Source organism: Pygocentrus nattereri, chromosome 30 (genome assembly GCF_015220715.1).
Source record: "Pygocentrus nattereri isolate fPygNat1 chromosome 30, fPygNat1.pri, whole genome shotgun sequence".
Taxonomy (NCBI): domain Eukaryota; kingdom Metazoa; phylum Chordata; class Actinopteri; order Characiformes; family Serrasalmidae; genus Pygocentrus; species Pygocentrus nattereri.
Window position 1 is genome coordinate 16,708,166 of NC_051240.1, and position 18,297 is coordinate 16,726,462.

An 18,297-nucleotide genomic window follows, 5' to 3' on the forward strand; every position below is an offset into this window, starting at 1 on the left:
AAAAGGAACGTCTCAGGAGAACGGCTTGAATCGGTTTTGTCAGAGCGTGAGCTGAAAATCTCAGGTAACTTTTATCACTAGTCCAGATATTGTCTAAAGCTAAAGTACAGGGTGAGTCAAAAGTCACAGTTTTATTTTATTTTTTTATGCTGTCACAAGCCTCTACGATGCGGTGCTGAAGGTGGTGCTGCGGATTTTCTCAGCATACACTATTTGTTTGAGATGAAACCAGAGATAAAAGTCAATAATGAAATAAAAAATAAAATAAAATAAAACCTGTCCTGTGATTTTTGACCCACCCTGTAAAATCTGGTTTAATGGAACTGGAACAGCTTTTCCCTTAAAAGAAGTCACATTTGTTTTTACCACATGTAATAAGTTCTTCACGTACACACATCTCCATGGACTCCATGGGCTACTGACTTACTGACTAACTAGCTAAATGAGCTGCTATGCTAACTAGCATAGTTGCTAACCAAACGGCTTCTCCCCAACTGTTTTGATTTAAACTCCACATTTACTGTGTATAAAGCTTCATTCTCTCTATTAGAAGATTAAACAGACTTATTTTTATACTACTTGCAAACGCTGAGCTGCCTGACATGGCATGACTGACTGTGCACGGATGTAGCAAAACTGACCTGCTATGCCAACACGCGAGTTCGGAGACTAAAGGTTTTATTAATTGACCACTTTATGTTTCCCTCAGGCTGAAATGTCACAAGTTGGTAGTCTCAAGTCCAGTTAAAGTTGCAAGTAAGTTAAAGATGAGTCCAAGTCAAGTCCAAGTAACTGACTCAAGTCTCCATCTCTGGCATTGTGTGACCTGCAGGCCTAAATAGCAGCCGTCTCAAAAATATATCGTTTCATGCAGATCGGTATCATAAATTAGTAGAACAAGTTAATGTATGAAAATATGCAAATTGGAACAATATTATTCTAACTTTTCATTCCATTCCATCTTCAAACGTGGGGACGGTTGTACTGTGGGCATGTCAGTAATGTAAACACAACCAATGTGCATCTAAGATTATCCATCCATCCATCCATCCATCCATCCATCCATTTTTTAAGCCGCTTCTCCATCAGGGTTGTGGGGGGGGGGTGCTGGAGCCTATCCCAGCAGACTTCGGGTGGAAGACCCTGGACAGCTCGCCAGTCCAACGCAGGGCAGACAGACAGACACAGACAGTCACTCACACCCAGGGGCAATTTAGCACGTCCAATTGGCCTGACTGCATGTCTTTGGACTGTGGGAGGAACCCGGAGAACCCGGAGGAAACCCACACAGACATGGGGAGAACATGCAAACTCCACACAGAGAGGACCCTGGTCGCCTGGCCGGGGAATCGAACCCAGGCCCTCCTTACTGTGAGGCAACAGCGCTACCCACCCTTTTAAGTGACCCTTATTAGTCCCACAACAGGGAAATTTCACCTCTGCATTTAACCCATTCATGCAGTGAAACACTGCATACACACCAGCGAACACACAGGGCAGTGAGCACACTTGCCCGGAGCGGTGGGCAGCCCTATCCGCAGTGCCCGGGGAGCAGTTGGGGGTTAGGTGTCTTGCTCAAGGGCACTTCAGGCATGTACTGTCATCTCTGGGGATCAAACCGTCGACCTTCCGGTCTCAGGACCAGTTCCCTAACCTCCAGCCCACGACTGCCCCATTTGTATTTTTTTCAATTCAATACCGGTGGAGCTCAATTTTTTCTTTCTGGAGGCTCCAACCCTCCTGATGCAGTATAAGCATGCACTACTGGTTAACTACATTACCCACATAGCTCCAAAACTGAAGAAGCAAACTCCAGGCACCAGCATGTCTTTGCTGACTGACAATTGGGGTAACGGGAAAATTGTATAAATTTCATTTGGCCTTTAATGCTTAACTGGGCCTGAGAGCTTTTTCCAGCCAAGCCTTCTGGAATTACTGCTATGCTCCCTCTGAATATTTGTCCAGTTCCAAAATGGAATAAAAATACTTCTTGGCAATGTTAGCCAAGAATGTTAGAGATTTGGTTTATTAGATGTTCAGGGTCAGAGAAGGGTCGGCACTGAATCTCAACCGAAGAACACAATGTTTTTAGAAAAATCAACCTTCAACGTATTTCTGGTGCCGTCATTCTTTAGTTTCCTGAGGATTCATCATTAAAGAATGAATCTGTCAGTGAGGGAACTGGCCTACACCCTGAGCCGATAGCAGGAACACGTAACCAATCTCTCTCTCTTTCTCTCTGTCTCTCTCTCTGTCTCTCTCTCTCTCTCCTCTCTCTGTCTCTCTCTCCTCTCTGTCTCTCTCTCCTCTCTGTCTCTCTCTGTCTCTCTCTGTCTCTCTCTCCCTGTCTCTCCTCTCTCTGTCTCTCCTCTCTCTGTCTCTCTCTCCTCTCTGTCTCTCTCTGTCTCTCTCTCCCTGTCTCTCCTCTCTCTCTCCTCTCTCTCTCCTCTCTGTCTCTCTCTCAACACTTAGTTATTGCTGGTGATAAGGAATTTGTATTGGTACTCGCTGAAATCAGAGGAGACCTTCTGTTCAAAGTGTGGTTTCTACAGTTCAGTCAAATCCCTGTTTGTGTTTTGTGTTGGGGGATATTTTATTATTATTTGAATTTGATGAAAAGTCATTGTTATGCACAGTCTTGTTTTGTGGAAATGACTCATCTTTTAACATCAAAATAAATAGAAATGTCATTAACTGTGATTAATTATTATAATCATTTGGAAGCCTTACATTAAATATGTAATTATGTAGTACAGAAAAGTCTAGACTTCTGGCAAAGAAAGAACACACGCTTCAGATGAGTATAATTATGTAAAAAACAACTGCATTTGGCTCTCATCCAGCCAGGGTGTGGTGTTTATGCTCCGAGTTGCATAATGTTACGTTCATATCTTTTTTTATTCCCAGTAAAAATGACTATTACATACAACTTATACATTTTTTCAGGGTGAGGGAAAAAGCTGTATTGTATTATATTATATATATACACACACACACACACACACACACACACAGGGCACAAATTTAGAACATTAGCCCCCAAACTTTGACAATAATGCAAAAAAGTGCAAGGTAAATAAAATAAGTCTATTCCACATTCATTGAGAATGAATTATCTCCTGCTTAGTTATATTTCCAAATATCTTTGGTGTTATATATAACATATTTAGTTGAATATAGTGGCAGAGTATGGGCTGAGGGGGCTTTATTTGATTTATTTAATCATCATTTAACTTAATCCCCCCACCCCAAAAAAACGGCAGCAGTCAGAAGCTCCTGGGCACTGGCCCCACACACTCGGTCAGTAATTCATTACTGGGTCTGGGCTCAGGGGTGGCCTGTCCACTGTTCTGAACAGCTTCTTTGTTTGATTTTGATTTCGTTTGCTCACTAATGGCTTCAGATATGAAGCAAGAGTGGAACTTGATTTTCTCTCATAAAAGTAAGGACAGTTCTGGAGGTCCAGCTCTTGCATGGTTGTTAAGAGCCATTTTCTATGCGTCTTAATTTTTGAACTCCTGCCTTTTCACTTATTTCTGTTTGACTTTCCTCTTGCTTCTCCAGGTTATCTTATGTCTGATCTCTTCAAGAAATCCTGTAAAAAATGAACAACTTGGACTTAATGAGCAATTAAATAAATGAGGGGTGGTTTCTGACTTTGGCGCAGTACTGAACTCACACTAGATGCATCGATGTGAACGTCATCAGCAAACGCAAGCTTAGATAAGCAGTGCTGTGAGTAGATTTATGTGCACATATATGTGGAGCAGTATGGGGTTTGTGGAATCCTTTATGCAGAAAGTGATTAATGTTGATCACTGAACATACATTCCACAAACAGGGCAGAGACTGGAGGCCTGGTTTGGCTCTGAAGTGTGCTGGGTGTTAAAAGCTCTTGCGTGCGATGCCAAATATGTTGTTGAAGTCTCCACTTGTGCAGACATGCAGTGATGCTGTTACAGACGCACATGTTTGGAAACAAGCTCAGTTCGCAGGAAATGCACAGATGGGTCTGCCACAAGCACGCAGTCTCCACAAACACACACACACACACACACACACACACACACACACACACACTCTAAATATTACAATTCTCTAACACCTCCCTGTGTGTGTCTGTCTGTTTGTCTGTCTGTGTGTCTGTGTGTGTGTGTGTGTGTGTGTGTGTGTGTGTGTGTGTGTGTGTGTGTGTGTGTGTGTCTGTCTGTCTGTGTGCATGACTGGAATTGCAAGGCTTTTTCTTCAAACATGCAATCTGTCAAATGTCCATTTTATTATTTGGCTGTTTTATCATATGGTACATATTGTGAGGCAGACAGTGGTGGAGCCATAATAGGGCCACAGTTACTGTTCACATGGCAAATAAATACTTTTAAAAATGAAATTAAAGACCTTCATAATGAATTATATCTCTAAATACAATACAATTTTTAAATCATAAAACTAATCATTTTACAACTGCCAGGTACAGACATGCAAACTCATAAGGAGTGAAAAGTGGAACATTCTGAATCCAATCTTACAGGGTCCAGATCCCACAGAGGAAATGTTTGTGATTTTGAATAAAAAAAAACATAGCTGTGAGTGGTAATTCAGGGGTCCAAGCACCAATTCACAAGCATCCTCAAAATAAGATTGGAGTATGTTAGTGTCATTATTTTGGTACCAATTAATTTAAAACACCACCGTAAAATGACTTCATCTTTGGTAGGTGCATAGTACTGACCCGGCATATCAAATTCCAGCGATGCCTTTACACCAAATTTTGAAGATTGCATAACTCCCCTACGGTAAATACCTGAGAATTTCAAGACAACCAAAGTAAGTTATATATGCATGACCTATGCAATATATATTGATGGCATATTTTGATAATTACTAAAGTTCAGGTTTTTTTTAGGATTATTTTAAAACCAGATTGTGAAAAAAACAAAGAAACAACCAAAAAACAAAAAACAACAACAACAAAAAAAAAAAAACACAGGGACTAGTTTGCACTCAAAGCTGTGCAATTTTGACAAAAATGCTGATTATATCAAAATCAAGAAGGTGAGCGCATATGTTTCTTTTTGTACAGTATAAGATGCAGTCAGGAGGTAAAAATTATTTTGTCTCTATGGCATATGGTCCAAGAGATATGGACCAAAGCATGTAACATTGCTGTAGCGCCACCATCTGGCCGATTGGGATGACCTAGCTCATCTGAGTAGCGAGTCAAACTATTACACATTGACGTACATATTGAAGTTTCACTGCATGCTTGGAAATCTAAATAGAAATTATTATGCACTCTGAGAATAAAACACAGGAAAATATACAGCATAAAAATATGTTTGTTCTCTCATTGGGTGATGGGATGGGGTTAGGGCAACTTCCGAATAGGCCTGGTTTAAACTACCTCACACAAAGTCATTACATGAAATGGTTACAGATTTGTTGTCTGATGGCCAAGAAATCGTTGAACACTATTTTTACAAAAAAACCTATAAATTAATAAATTAAATTGTCATGTTAATCATCTAAAACGTTTTTTTTCAGCTTCACCACTATATTACCTTTATCAACCTCACATATAAAAACTTGCACATGAAGACACCTGTAGGTTCGCTGGTCATTTAAGATGCCAAATTAAACGTCCACATTTGCATTGTGACTCTTGCCCCTATCACCACCACTGACTCGGTAAGTCGATGGCCCCTTAAACTCATTCAAAGAGGAGTTACAGCATGTGCACATCCTCATTTGCAACAATGAATCATCCATGAGAAGAACTGGAGTTTTCTGTGTGCTGTGTTACCATCACTTTGTAAAGGGTTAGAGGGTTAATGGGTTAAAGAGCAGTGTCATGTTTGCTGCAACTTTGGCTCATAGAAAGCACTGAGAATGTGCTGGGCTGTTTCATATGTTCCTGTAATCTGCACAGCGTGAGCTTTGGGTACAAATGTAGATACAGATGTAGCACACACACACACACACACACACACACACACACACACGAACACACGAACACATGAACACACGAACACACTCGCACTCACACTCCAAATGCATTTGAGCATTATCAAATATCAACAAGAGGTTAACGTCCCTCTTTGGATGTTTACCAGCGTGTACAATAGACAAGCTCCCAAACATCCTGCTCTTTATCCACCAGCAGAGCTCACATCTGGCCCAGGCTGTAATATGTGTGTGGCAAAGGTGGTGGGAAAGCAGGCCTATCAAAACAAGAGCTGACAGAGGCGAGATTGCATCTCTGCCTCAATGCACATCTCACATTCCTGACAGTGCGCGTGAATCAGAGTGTGACCCGGCTGACCCAGTGCAACAGTGCAGGATGAGCCCTTCATCGTCAACCCGCATTCAGAGTGTATAGAGAACAGCCGAAGCAAATTTCATGAAACAAACCAGTTACTTTCAAGGCTCTGATGTCTGCGTACTGTCAGTGTGGCACTGCGCACGCTGTAGGACGTTTTTCAGTGAAGCCCTTACGCTGACCCCAGAGAGAGGACATGCACTAGGCTTCTTTCACCTTTTTATTGGCCTTCTTCACCTTCTTCTTCTTCTTGCCTTTATCCCGGTCCACTGTCAGTTTGAGGTTCTTCAGCTCCTGCCTCATCAGCTCATCCACCTTAAGAGAGAGTGAGGGTTTTAAAAGACCACTCTGGCATGTTTTGTCCATCTACTACCTCTACGCAGTAAAAGAACTTGAAAATGACTAAACTCCGAAGCCAGTGGATGGGAGATCGTACGTTATGGGCCTATAATCTATAATGTGGTGCCTTATCTTTATTTGAATTGCCAGGAATTTTGCAAATGTATGGCTGTAGAAAGTCGGACTCTAGAGAGCCGTGTGTGGTGATTCATTAGAAGCCCTCCCCAACTCTCACCTGCACTCTGACCTCCTCTTCCACCTCCATCCTTTTCTCCTCTCGCACAAGCTGAGGGTCAAAACGCTGAATGAAGTTCTGGCCTTCATCCCGAGCCTGCCAGATCTCTGCAACACATCCAAACAACGCACAAAATCACAAAAGACAATAATGCATCAACGCTCAGCAACACAAGACTATGCAACATTTAGGCAATAGAACACGAGAGGGAGTGGGTTATCGCCAAATAACGTGATTTGGTCACAGATCAGCACAGCCGTGATGTTATTCGTAATAACACATGACCTCAAGTGCTATATTGCTTTTATGCCACAGTTAAAGAAATAAAGAAATAAATTGATAATAATAAAGAATTTAATTAAATTGAAGACGGCGTTTAATATGTTTTAATGTTCAGTTCCTTCCTCCTAATTATAGCTCCTTAACGAGCAGCTTGTTGCTACGTCAGAGTAACGAGCTCCGCCCACTCGCTGCTCAGTCTGCTGTAAGCCCCGCCTTCTGAAGTATGGACTGAGCCATAAAACCGACCCAATATCAGGTTCAGCTCAGTTTGGTCAGTTTCTCCAGATCAGTATTAATGTTGTTTTGTTCCAGCCGGTCTGTAAAGCTTCTTACAGCCCGTTTAGTTTGGCGAATGGTGTTGGGTTCATTTCTGGCTGATTCCAGGTTGTTCAGCTGTTCTTCTGTCACAGCAGCTGACTGAAAAGCTGCTCAGTGTTGACGACAGTTTGGGAATTTAGCGGAGTCTCGTCTTCAGAGTCGGACCAAATCGGCTGTCGGTCAAATGTGATCTTAACAGCGTCCGTTTTCTGTTTGTGGCAAAGTAAGAAGTAAAAACGTTTAAATGTGAGCGTCTCCTACAGCTGTCAAAGCCTCACAGTGTCTCAGTGGAGTGATATGGTCTTTGGTTGAAAAGCGCTCTAACCGTGCTGTTATTTCAGAACGAATTTCACACCGGAACTAACTGTTATATAAAATGGAGTATAAGACAACACAACAGAACACAAGGCAATAAAACAGAACTCACTGAAACTCTGCTTTTGTTTCAAGCAGCATCTGAGCTCAAAGGGTATTTTGGGGTATAACCAATTTGTTCTAGCTACAAAATACATTCTCTGGGTGGACAACAAAACACTTTTGCAAGTCACTTTGGATAAGAGCATCTGCTGATGCCATGAATACAAATACAAGATATCAGAATATAATAAAGTGCAGATGAAAGACAAAACAGCAGAGAGCCCAAGGCAAAAGAAGAGAAGACAAAACAGTGTTATTCAACACAGCATATCATAACACAGCATATCGCAGCAGAGATGTGCACAGATATGTGCAGCACTGTATGCAAACTTATAGGCAGGGCATCACTTGTTAGCAGTATGTATAAAAGTATAGGAAGGGCCCCATTGGTCAGCAAACATCTAGAGAAGGCATATGATAGGGTGTCAAGACAGGAACTGTGGTACTGTATGAGGAAGTCAGGTGTAGCTGAAAAGTATGTTAGGGTGGTGCAGGACATGTATGAGGATAGTGAGACAGTGGTGAGGTGTGCAGTTGGAGTGACAAATGGTTTCAAGGTGAAGGTGGGGTTACATCAGGGATCAGCTTTGAGCCCCTTCTTGTTTGCAATGGTGATGGACAGGTTGACAGATGAGGTCAGGCAGGAGGCTCCATGGACCATGATGTTTGCAGATGACATTGTAACCTGTGGTGAGAGTAGAGAGCAGGTGGAAGAGAATCTGGAGAGGTGGAGGTTTGCACTGGAGAGGAGAGGAATGAAGGTCAGTAGAGACAAGACGGAATACATGTGTGTGAATGAGAGGGAGGCAGGTGGACAGGTGAAGATGCAAGGAGTAGAGGTCGTAAAGGTGGATGACTTCAAATATCTTGGGTCAACCATCCAGAGCAATGGACAGTGTAGAAAAGAGGAGAAGAAGAGGGTGCAGGCAGGATGGAGTGGGTGGAGACGGGTGTCAGGGCTGATGTGTGACAGAAGGATAGCAGCAAGAGTGAAAGGGAAGGTTTACGAGACAGTAGTGCGTCCTGCTATGATGTATGGTTTGGAGACTGTGGCTCTGTCTAAAAGACAGGAGGCTGAGCTGGAGGTGGCGGAGATGAAGATGCTGAGATTTTCGTTGGGAGTGACAAGGATGGACAAGATTAGAAATGAGCAGATCAGAGGGACAGTGAAGGTGGAGCAGTTTGGAGATAAAGCCAGAGAGGCCAGGATGAGATGTTTTGGACATGTGTTGAGGAGGAATAGTGGATATATTGGTCAAAGAATGTTGGAGATGGAGCTGCCGGGTAGAAGGAGAAGAGGTAGACCATGTAAAAGTGCATGTAAAAGTACAGACAGCACACCATTGGTCAGCAGTATATGTAAATGTATAGGCAGGGCATTACTGGTCAGCAATGCATGTAAAAGTATAGACACCATTGGTCACTAGTGGTTGTAAAAGTGGTAACAGCCCCCAGAGAGGTTTGCCTATGAGCAGCATTTCTTCACAGGGCTCTGAGTGGGAGCTGGCTGGTTTGAGCCTGAAGCAGAGGAAGCACAGGTGCTGGACTGCGGGTGAGAACACTGGGGGTGATTGTCCTCCGTGTTGTGCTCTCACACGCAATATCCTGACAGGAAGTACATTTCCGCGCACTTCCTGGCTCAGGACAGGGCAGCATGCCAGCCTGATATGAGTGGCTGGGAACAAGGGTGTCTGTCAGCTCCTGTTGGAGGTCGTCTGAGGCCTGCAGTAAAGCGTCACTGAAATCCTTTTAGTGTTTTGACTTCACACTGAGGCCAAAGCCAACAACAGAGTCAGCTAAGCTAAAAGCATTTTTTTTGCATCAATTACTCAAATAATAACTAATGAAGCATTTTGAGAGGACATCTTCTCTGAAGGCATACCAGAGTATGAAGGTATATTAGCTTGAATTACTAATCTGAATCTGGAGAGACCCAGCTTTTCATGTCTATTCAGTTTGCTGGAGATGGGCCGATTTCCACCTTCATGATGTGGTGTCTCGTGGCTTGTCTTTAAACTTTAAATGAATGGCTAAGTGTAAAATTACATGCATACAGTTTTCCACACGAGATGTAATTGATCAGCCAAGAACATGTTTGGTGTCCAACTTTGGCTTGTCTAGTTTAGTGCTGGATCTAGAAGGCAAACACTGCTAAAAACACTAGAAGTCAATAGTCACCCAAATCTTTTCTGTAATTACATCCCCACAAGTTCTCATATTGCATCCAGGTCAACATTAGTTTTTTTTTTTTTTTTTTTTTTTACAGCTGCTAACAAGCTTTTTCAATACTGATCTCTTTTTTTAAAACTGTTTGCACAGTTTGCACAACAATACTCTTTTTTAACCAAACCACAAAAAACAGCCTGAATAGAATATTTATTAATGCATTTATTAAACTCGCTAAAATTCTTTAAGTCTCAGGATTGAACAAAACTGTATTTCTAGAGCGCAAATCGCTGTTATACTTATTAACTCCAAAAATTGGGGCAGTCATGGGCTGGAGGTTATTGGAGTGACCAATCATGCTTCTCTGTCTGTCAGTCTGATGGACGAGTCTGGGTTTGGCGAATGCCAGGGGAACTTTACCTGCCTGACTACACTGCACCAGCTGCGAGAAGTTTGGTGGAGGAGGTATAATGATAAGGGGTTGTTTTCCAGGGGTTGGCCTGGAACCTTTAGTTCAAGTGAAGGAAATCTTAATGCTTCAGCGGATCAAGGCATTTTAAGCAATTGTACACTTCCAGCTTTGTGGGAATAGACACTCTCCAAAATCTTGAAGAAAGCTCCACAGAAGAGTGGATACTGTTATAGCTGCAAAGGGGCACCAACTCCTTATTAATGCCTATGGATTTATAACTGAATGTCATAAAAGCTCCTGTTGATGTGTTGTGTAGGTGTCCCAATACTGTGTAGTGTGCGAATATATATATATATATATATATATATATATATATATATATATATATATACACACCCCTGCAACCCTGACGGAGAAGTTTAGTTCCAATGTACACTCACCGGCCACTTTATTCACTTCAATTGCTTGTTAACACAAATAGCTGATCAGCCAATCACACGGCCGCAACTCAATGCATTTAGGCATGTAGAGGTGGTCAAGACAAGTTGCTGAAGTGCAGGCCGAGCATCAGAATGGGGCAGAAAGGGGACTTAAGGGACTTTGAACGTGGCGTGGTTGTTGGTGCCAGACGGGCTGGTCTGAGTATTTCAGAAGCTGCTGATCTACTGGGATTTTCACGCACAACCATCTCTAGGGTTTACAGAGAACGGTCCGAAAAAGAGGAAATATCCAGTGAGCGGTCAGTTGTGTGGACGAAAATGCCTTGTTGATGTGAGAGGTCAGAGGAGAATGGGCAGACTGGTTCCAGATGATAGAAAGACAACAAGAACTCAAATAACCAACCAGAATCTCTGAGGAACGTTTCCAACACCTTGGTGAAAGTCTGCCATGAAGAATTAAGAGGGGGCCCAACCTTTTAGTAGCATATTGAGTGTATATTGTAATGACTTTTGAAGGTTGGGGGTGAGGACACCAGGAGCAGGTGTGGAGATGGACAACTACATCTTATATAAAAAACACTCTGCTGTTCTGCTGTTTACAAAATAAAACAAGAAGGTCCACCCATTTCCACTAGGCCTGCATGAGAACAATGGCTACACCCATGTAAAGCGTAGTTCAGACTTAATGCGTGTGGGACAGATCAGACTCAGGCCAAATGTTCTCAAGCTATATCAGGCGCATGGTCACCTGCGACATCTGCCCAAAGACGCATAAAAAAGCTTTCAAAACGACTGTGTATAAGACTTGGACCCATCATCACCGCTGACAACTCTGTCTCAGAAGTTCTGTCAAGTGCGGCTGGGAGTCGAAGGGCAGCGGCGTTGGAGCTCGCGCTGGTGGAAACTAAAAATAAGCATCCATACTTTGAAATGAGATCTTCTGCCTAGGTCAGAGGTCAACCTGTCCTCCACAAGGCCTCCCTTTCTAAGGTCCTGTTTTCAAAACATCCCCAGGCAATCTGATCCATATAATTACCTTTGCGCTTCAGCGGGGCGCATTCACACAGACTGGCCTGTTTGTTTAAAGAGGGCATCTAACCCAGACTCCTGAAAACAGACGTCTTTTTGAAGGAGCGAGAGAAAGCGGGGCGAGCTTTTCAAGCCCGCTTCACTGGACTCAAGAACCTGAAATCCATCCAAAACCATGAGGGGACTAACAGAGAGAGAGAACAGGGAGAGAGAGACAGAAAGGAGAGCCGCCGCTGAGGGAGAAGCATCGAAAAGTGATGTGAATTTCATGGTAGCTGAACATTTGACAAGACAGTGCCAGAGAGATGACTGGACGCATGTAGGACCACCCACGTCTGCGCAAGCTGGGGTATGTAGAGTGCACCCACCACCTGGGGAGAAGCTGAAAGGCACTCAGGCCTGAAGTGTGTGTCAGCCTTACCTCTCCTGCTCGGATCAATAGTGCCCTGTCGCGCTCATCATCTGGCCTTGCGTTAATTGGCCATTAGTATGCTGGTGAACACTTGGAGCCACTCTTTCAGCTCGCGCACTCTGGGAACGTTCAGTCTTGCTTTTTTTTTTGACTCATTCAGCAGACAGGAAGAGGATTGTGGGTAATAAAGGCCCCTCCTGCCAGGAAACTGGAAATTAAGCTCACAGTTCATGTCGAGCCAGTGCACCGTGACACCATCACGCAGGAAGAGAGTCCTTAATACTGCAGGTCAACCAGAGAGAGAGAGAGAGAGAGAGAGAGAGAGAGAGAGAAAGAAAGAAAGAAAGAAAGAAAGAAAGAAAGAGAGAGAGAGAGAGAGAGAGAGAAAGAAAGAAAGAAAGAAAGAAAGAGAGAGAGAGAGAGAGAGAGAAGTTAGTATCAGAAAGAGAGTGAAAGAAAAAAATGAGAATAACACAGAGTGTGAGAGAGATTAAGACAAAGAGTGGACTGAAAGAATAAAAATCAGAAAGAGAGAGAGATGAAAGAGAATAAGCTAGAAAGAAAGAGAGAGAGAGAGAAAGGGAGAGCGAGAGGAGAGAGAATTGAAAGAAAGAAAGTGTGCATGAGAGAGAGAAGTGAGTGTCGGAGAGTGAAAGAAATAATAAGACAGAAAGAAAGACAAAGAGAGGTCTGAGAGAATAAAAATCAGAGAGAAACAGAGAGAGAATAAAAATCAGAGAGAGAGAGAGAGAATAAAAATCAGAGAGAGAAAGAGAGAGAGAATAAAAATCAGAGAGAGAGAGAGAGAGAGAGAGAGAGAGAGAGAGAATATAAGTATAAGAATAAGAGAGAGAAATGAGAGAATAAGACTCAGAAAAGGAGTGAGAGAGTCACACTGAGAGAGAAGAGAATAATCAGAAAGAGAGTGGGTGAGAGGGGTTGAGAGAAAGAGACAAGCATGAAAAGATGGAGGGAAAGAAGAAGAGCAAGAAGAAAAAAGGGAGGGAATGAAAAACACAAAGAGAGATTAAGACAAATGGAGACGGTGAGAAAGAGCAAGAGAGAGAACGAGAGAAGTCAGAGTATCAGAAGGAGAGACGGCGATATAGAGAATATGAGCGTATTAGAAATTTGAAAAGGGAGAGAAAGAAAAAGACAAATACAGACGAGGAGATGAGTCAGAGAGTAAGAATTAGAGAGAGAGAGTAAGAGGGAGAAAGGGAGACAGAAAGAGTGAGATGCAGAAACAGAGTGAGAGAGAGAGAGAGAGAGGGAGAGGGAGAGGGAGAGATCACTATTGGAAACCCCCCAACAAGTCCAGACAGCTCCCTCCCTCTCTCACAGAGCAGTCCTAATGTCTTCCTCACTCTGAGCCGGCGATGCTGAACCCGAGCGTCAGACACGTTCCCAGTGAGCGTCTGTCGGGACTCAGCCTGACTGCTGTCTGATTCTGAAGCTCTGTCTAAATGCAGAGCTCACCTTTCTGCTTCATTACAACCAAATAAACCTCTCGCATAACAACATCCCAATTACCGGCAGCTGATAAAACAGAGCCGAGCCGCCGCTGGGCCGGGCGATTAGCCCTCACAGCCGGCCCGCTTAGTTATAATCACCCCTCTGACAGGCAGGATGTGGGACACGGATCTGAACACCGCTTCCTTTTTTCACACACATTAAGGAAATAATCTGTTCTGAGATTAACAATAAAATGAAAACAGAAAAAATAAACCCATTAAGACTTGCCCCTCACTTACCCTACTGAAAATGACACGGCCAGCCAAAAGTCTGGAAGCATTATTTAGTCTCATAGTATCATTTATGTCTGGGAAACTGAGAGGCTGCAAGCGTTTAACACTGTACACTGTGAGAAATGTGCCTTATTAGCGTCATTTTATCTAGACAGAATTATAAGTTCTACTTATAGTCATCATAACATTCGTAATAGTCCAAAATGTTTCATAAGGTAAGAAGATTTCCTCATGAATTGGCCTTATGATAAAAAAAAAATCCTAGCAAAAACGAGCTAACGCTGGCTTGCCAATTAAGATTACACTATGGCCAAAAGTAAGTGGACACCTGATCATCACACGTATATGAGCTAGCTGGGACCTTCCATTCCAGGCCTGTGGCTCCCACTTTACAGCCTTCACTCTTCTCTTAAACAAGATCTTGGAATTTGTGTACGTTCAGTCAAAAAAAGCATTTGTGAGGTCAGCAAATGTGCTTGGATGCAATCACTGTTCTGATTCATCACAAAAGTGTTCGGAGAGATTGAGGTCAGAGCTCTGTGCAGGCCACTGAAGTTCCTCCACACGAAGCTCATCAAGCCATGTCTTCATGGAGCTCGCTTGGAGATGGGAGCACAGTCATGCTGGAACAAGACAGGATCTTCCCCAAACATCCCCACAGAGCTGGAAGGATCTAACTGTTGACAGGTTCTTTGTATCCTGTAGCATAAACATCACCCTCCTCCACCAAACCTTACAGTTGGCACTATGCCTTTCAGGGGGTGGCATTCTCTTGGGACCCTCCAAAACTAGACTCGTCCATTAGACTGGGAGATCCATCATTCCAGAGGACGTTAACACTGCTCCAGAGTCCACTGGCAGGGTGCTTTACACCACTCCAGCCGACACTTGGCATTACATGTAGTGAACTTAGGCTTGTGTGCAGCTGCTCAGCCATGGATGCCCATTTCAGGAAGCTTCTGACACATAGGTCTTTTGCTCATGTTGCTTCCAAAGGCATTTTGGAACTGTAGTGAGTGAAAGGTTAGGCCTTTCACACTTCAGTCTACTGCTTCATGACTGCAGTCCTTTGCAAGAAACTGCTGACAACAAGAACAAAGAAAAAAAACAGGCAAGACCAGCTTCCATTTGTAGCTGGTTTCAGATGGTCTAAGCTGGTCTTTAGATGGTTATTAGCAAGATTCCTGCTCATCAAAGATGGTTCAGTGGACATCTATCCAGAATAAGCAAAGTCATACCCTATACTATATTTCCAATAGTATTCACTCACCCACACAAATAACTGAATTCAGATATTCCAATCACTTCCATGGCCAAAGATGAATAAAACCAAGCACCTAGGCCTGCAGACTGCTTCTACAAACACTAGTGAAAGAATGGGTCCGGCCCCTTAGTTCCAGTGAAAGGAACTCAAAGCTTCAGCACCAAGAGACTTTGGACAATTTCATGCTCCCAACTTTGTGGGAACAGTTTGGGGACGGTCCCTTCCTGTTCCAACGTGACTGCGCACCAGTGCACAAAGCAGGTCCATAAAGACACGGATGAGCCAGTTTGGTGTGGAAGAACTTGACTGGCCTGCACAGAGTCCTGACCTCAACCCATAGAGCACCTTTGGGATGAATTAGAGCGGAGACTGTGAGCCAGGCCTTCTCGTCCAACATCAGTGTCTGACCTCACAAATACGCTTCTGGAAGAACGGTCAGAAATTCCCATCAACACACTCCTAACCCTTGTGGAAAGCCTTCCCAGAAGAGCTGAAGCTGTTATAGCTGCAAAGGGTGGGCCGACATCATATTAAACCCTATGGATTAAGAATGGGACGTCACTCAAGTTCATATTTGTGTGAAGCCAGACGACCAAATACTTTTGGAAATTTAGTGTATGTAATGACTTACATAGTTAAGTTAGTTGAGCTAGGAGACTTGTTTGACCAAATTTCAAATGCTGGCAGATCAATTTGGTTAAGAAGCTAAACCAACATTCACAAACAGAAACATAGTGAACCAGCTAAGCCAGTCTGCATTGTGACGTTCCAGACATTCAGCGCCTTGCTCAACAGTTTTGTTTTTTCGGGATGGTTGATAAAATTGCATGAAATGTACAGTATAATCGGTCGTGCTCATGCAACTATTTACAATGAAAATCAGTTCCACATTTGATTAAAAGTTGGAGCTGGAGGTGCTCGACCGAGGCCTATGCTTATTACTCTAGAGTCACTTCATCTGTTCGGTCTCTAACAAAAACTCTAAAGAGGTCAGCGGAGCTAATGAGGGTTGAATATTGCAGTTAGGAGCCAAGAGCAGAGAGGTGGACTCATCGTGGCCATACAGTGATTAATGTTTGGGAGGTGAGCTCTGCTATATGCTTTTCATTACAACTCTCAGCTTCATTCTCTAAGAATGCAACCCCATGCTCTCCGGGCTGTGCCAGGTGACATTTGGAGGGAAATCCTAATGGAAAGGAATAAAGTGTCTTTGACTGGTCAGATAATTGCTTCCCAAAAAATGCGCAGCTGCTGCCAGACTGGCTCTTTGACACTTGCACCCACACGTGCATGCATAGCTCCTCACACACTGACCCCCTACACACACATATTTTTACATTACTGTCTCCACAGGGGTTTCCACTGACCTGTGTGTAATTGTAGCTAATTGTTGCTGGGCCTCACCTGACCTTCACCTCACTAACCAAAATGCTTTCAGAGGAGAACCTGCATTGTGTGAGGAAACGTTTTTCTTCGACGGGAGTTTCTTACTTTCACTCCACTACATTTCAGAGTCTAATATCCGACTTTTTCCTCCTACATTTTGAGAAATCTGTCGTTCCTTTTGGTTTCTGTGTGTATAAAAACGTAACATGTCAAAACGAAAGAAGCGCAAAGCCAGAGCACCAATCAGGGCCCAGCGGTCACTTTGTTTAGAGCTGGTTTTGACCTGTTGGTCATACCGACCCAGTGCAGCACGCGGTTCAACGTCAGCGCAGCAGCGTAAAACTTTGGGAGAGTCTGTTCAACATAAATGATGAACTAACCTAACTTTGTGTAAATAGAGCTCAATATAGAAATATGTCCACATATGCAGTCGAGACTGACGCGGCTTTTTTCTGAATTTCTACAAACACCATTTCATTTTATAGTAAATGAGTTTGGGCTGGTTTATGTTTATGAACAGACGCCTACAGATCAACATAGTAAAGGAGCTCATCTGTGATCCTGAGTTTAAAGCCAGTTTTTATTCAACTTAAACTTGGAACTAAGTTGTAAATAAATCTGAAACTGAAACTTTGCTTGTGTGTAAAAAGTGATTTCAGAGCCACTCGGTTCTCCCTGATGGAAACTGTTTACCTTCAGTGTTTTGTGCTTCTGATCATTTTAATAGACGTCAGCGTCACTAATTAATGACGTTCTATTAAAAGACTGGTTTACCAAGAGAGACGCTGGAGGACTTTCACCTGAAATGAGTTCATGAAGCCAGTCTGGTTATAAAAATGATAACAGGACATCAGAGCCAGAATTACTCTTTTAGTACTTTTACTTTATACTTAAGTACATTTGAAGGTAAATACTTTAGTACTTTTACTCAAGTGGAGGTCTAAAGGGAGGAACTTCTACTTTTACTGGAGGAATATTTTACCTTGGGCGTCTCGACTTTAACTGAAGTCCATGGTTTATTTACTTCATCCAGCTGCCCGGAATACCTCTCCAAAACTTTACAATATGCTGTGGTATATCTGTAAATCTGAAAACTGGCCCAATTTCATAAGAGACGTTTGAACAGAGTGAATTCTCAAACGATAGACCACGGATGAGATATATGAGATCTCAGTTAATGTGAGGAAGACAACCATACCAAACCAGAAAAGAACTGTTCAACCAAACATTTTGCTGCTATTGAAGTTAACATCACTATGGTGAGTGAGCTAGCAGCCAGCCAATGCTGGAGTAGCCAGCCAACATGGGACCCCCTGAATACTGGGGGGGAGGGGCATTTCACACACTGAACCAAGTACACAGAAATCAAGGGGGTCTGTGTGTCTTTTTACACCAACATTCAAAAGCTACATTCCATCCAATTTGGCAGCCGCAGATATAAAAGAGTGAAAGAATATATTTGTTGTTTTGACTTTAATAAGTAGCCCAGCTGATTTAAGTGTATTGGAAATCAGAAGGACATGGATTGTTGTT

General features: G+C 43.0%; 1 protein-coding gene across 1 annotated transcript in view; it reads right to left on the reverse strand.

Annotated features, from left to right (window-relative positions):
* The window catches only part of iqca1 (IQ motif containing with AAA domain 1), a 98,663-nt gene that overhangs the window by 33,853 nt on the left and 46,513 nt on the right, over positions 1–18,297 (reverse strand). Inside the window, exons 10-11 of the mRNA XM_017714938.2 lie at positions 6,891–6,997; positions 6,533–6,631 (exon numbers count right to left, since the gene is read on the reverse strand). Coding sequence (XP_017570427.2) covers positions 6,533–6,631; positions 6,891–6,997 — 206 coding nt within the window. The remainder of the gene's footprint in view (positions 1–6,532; positions 6,632–6,890; positions 6,998–18,297) is intronic.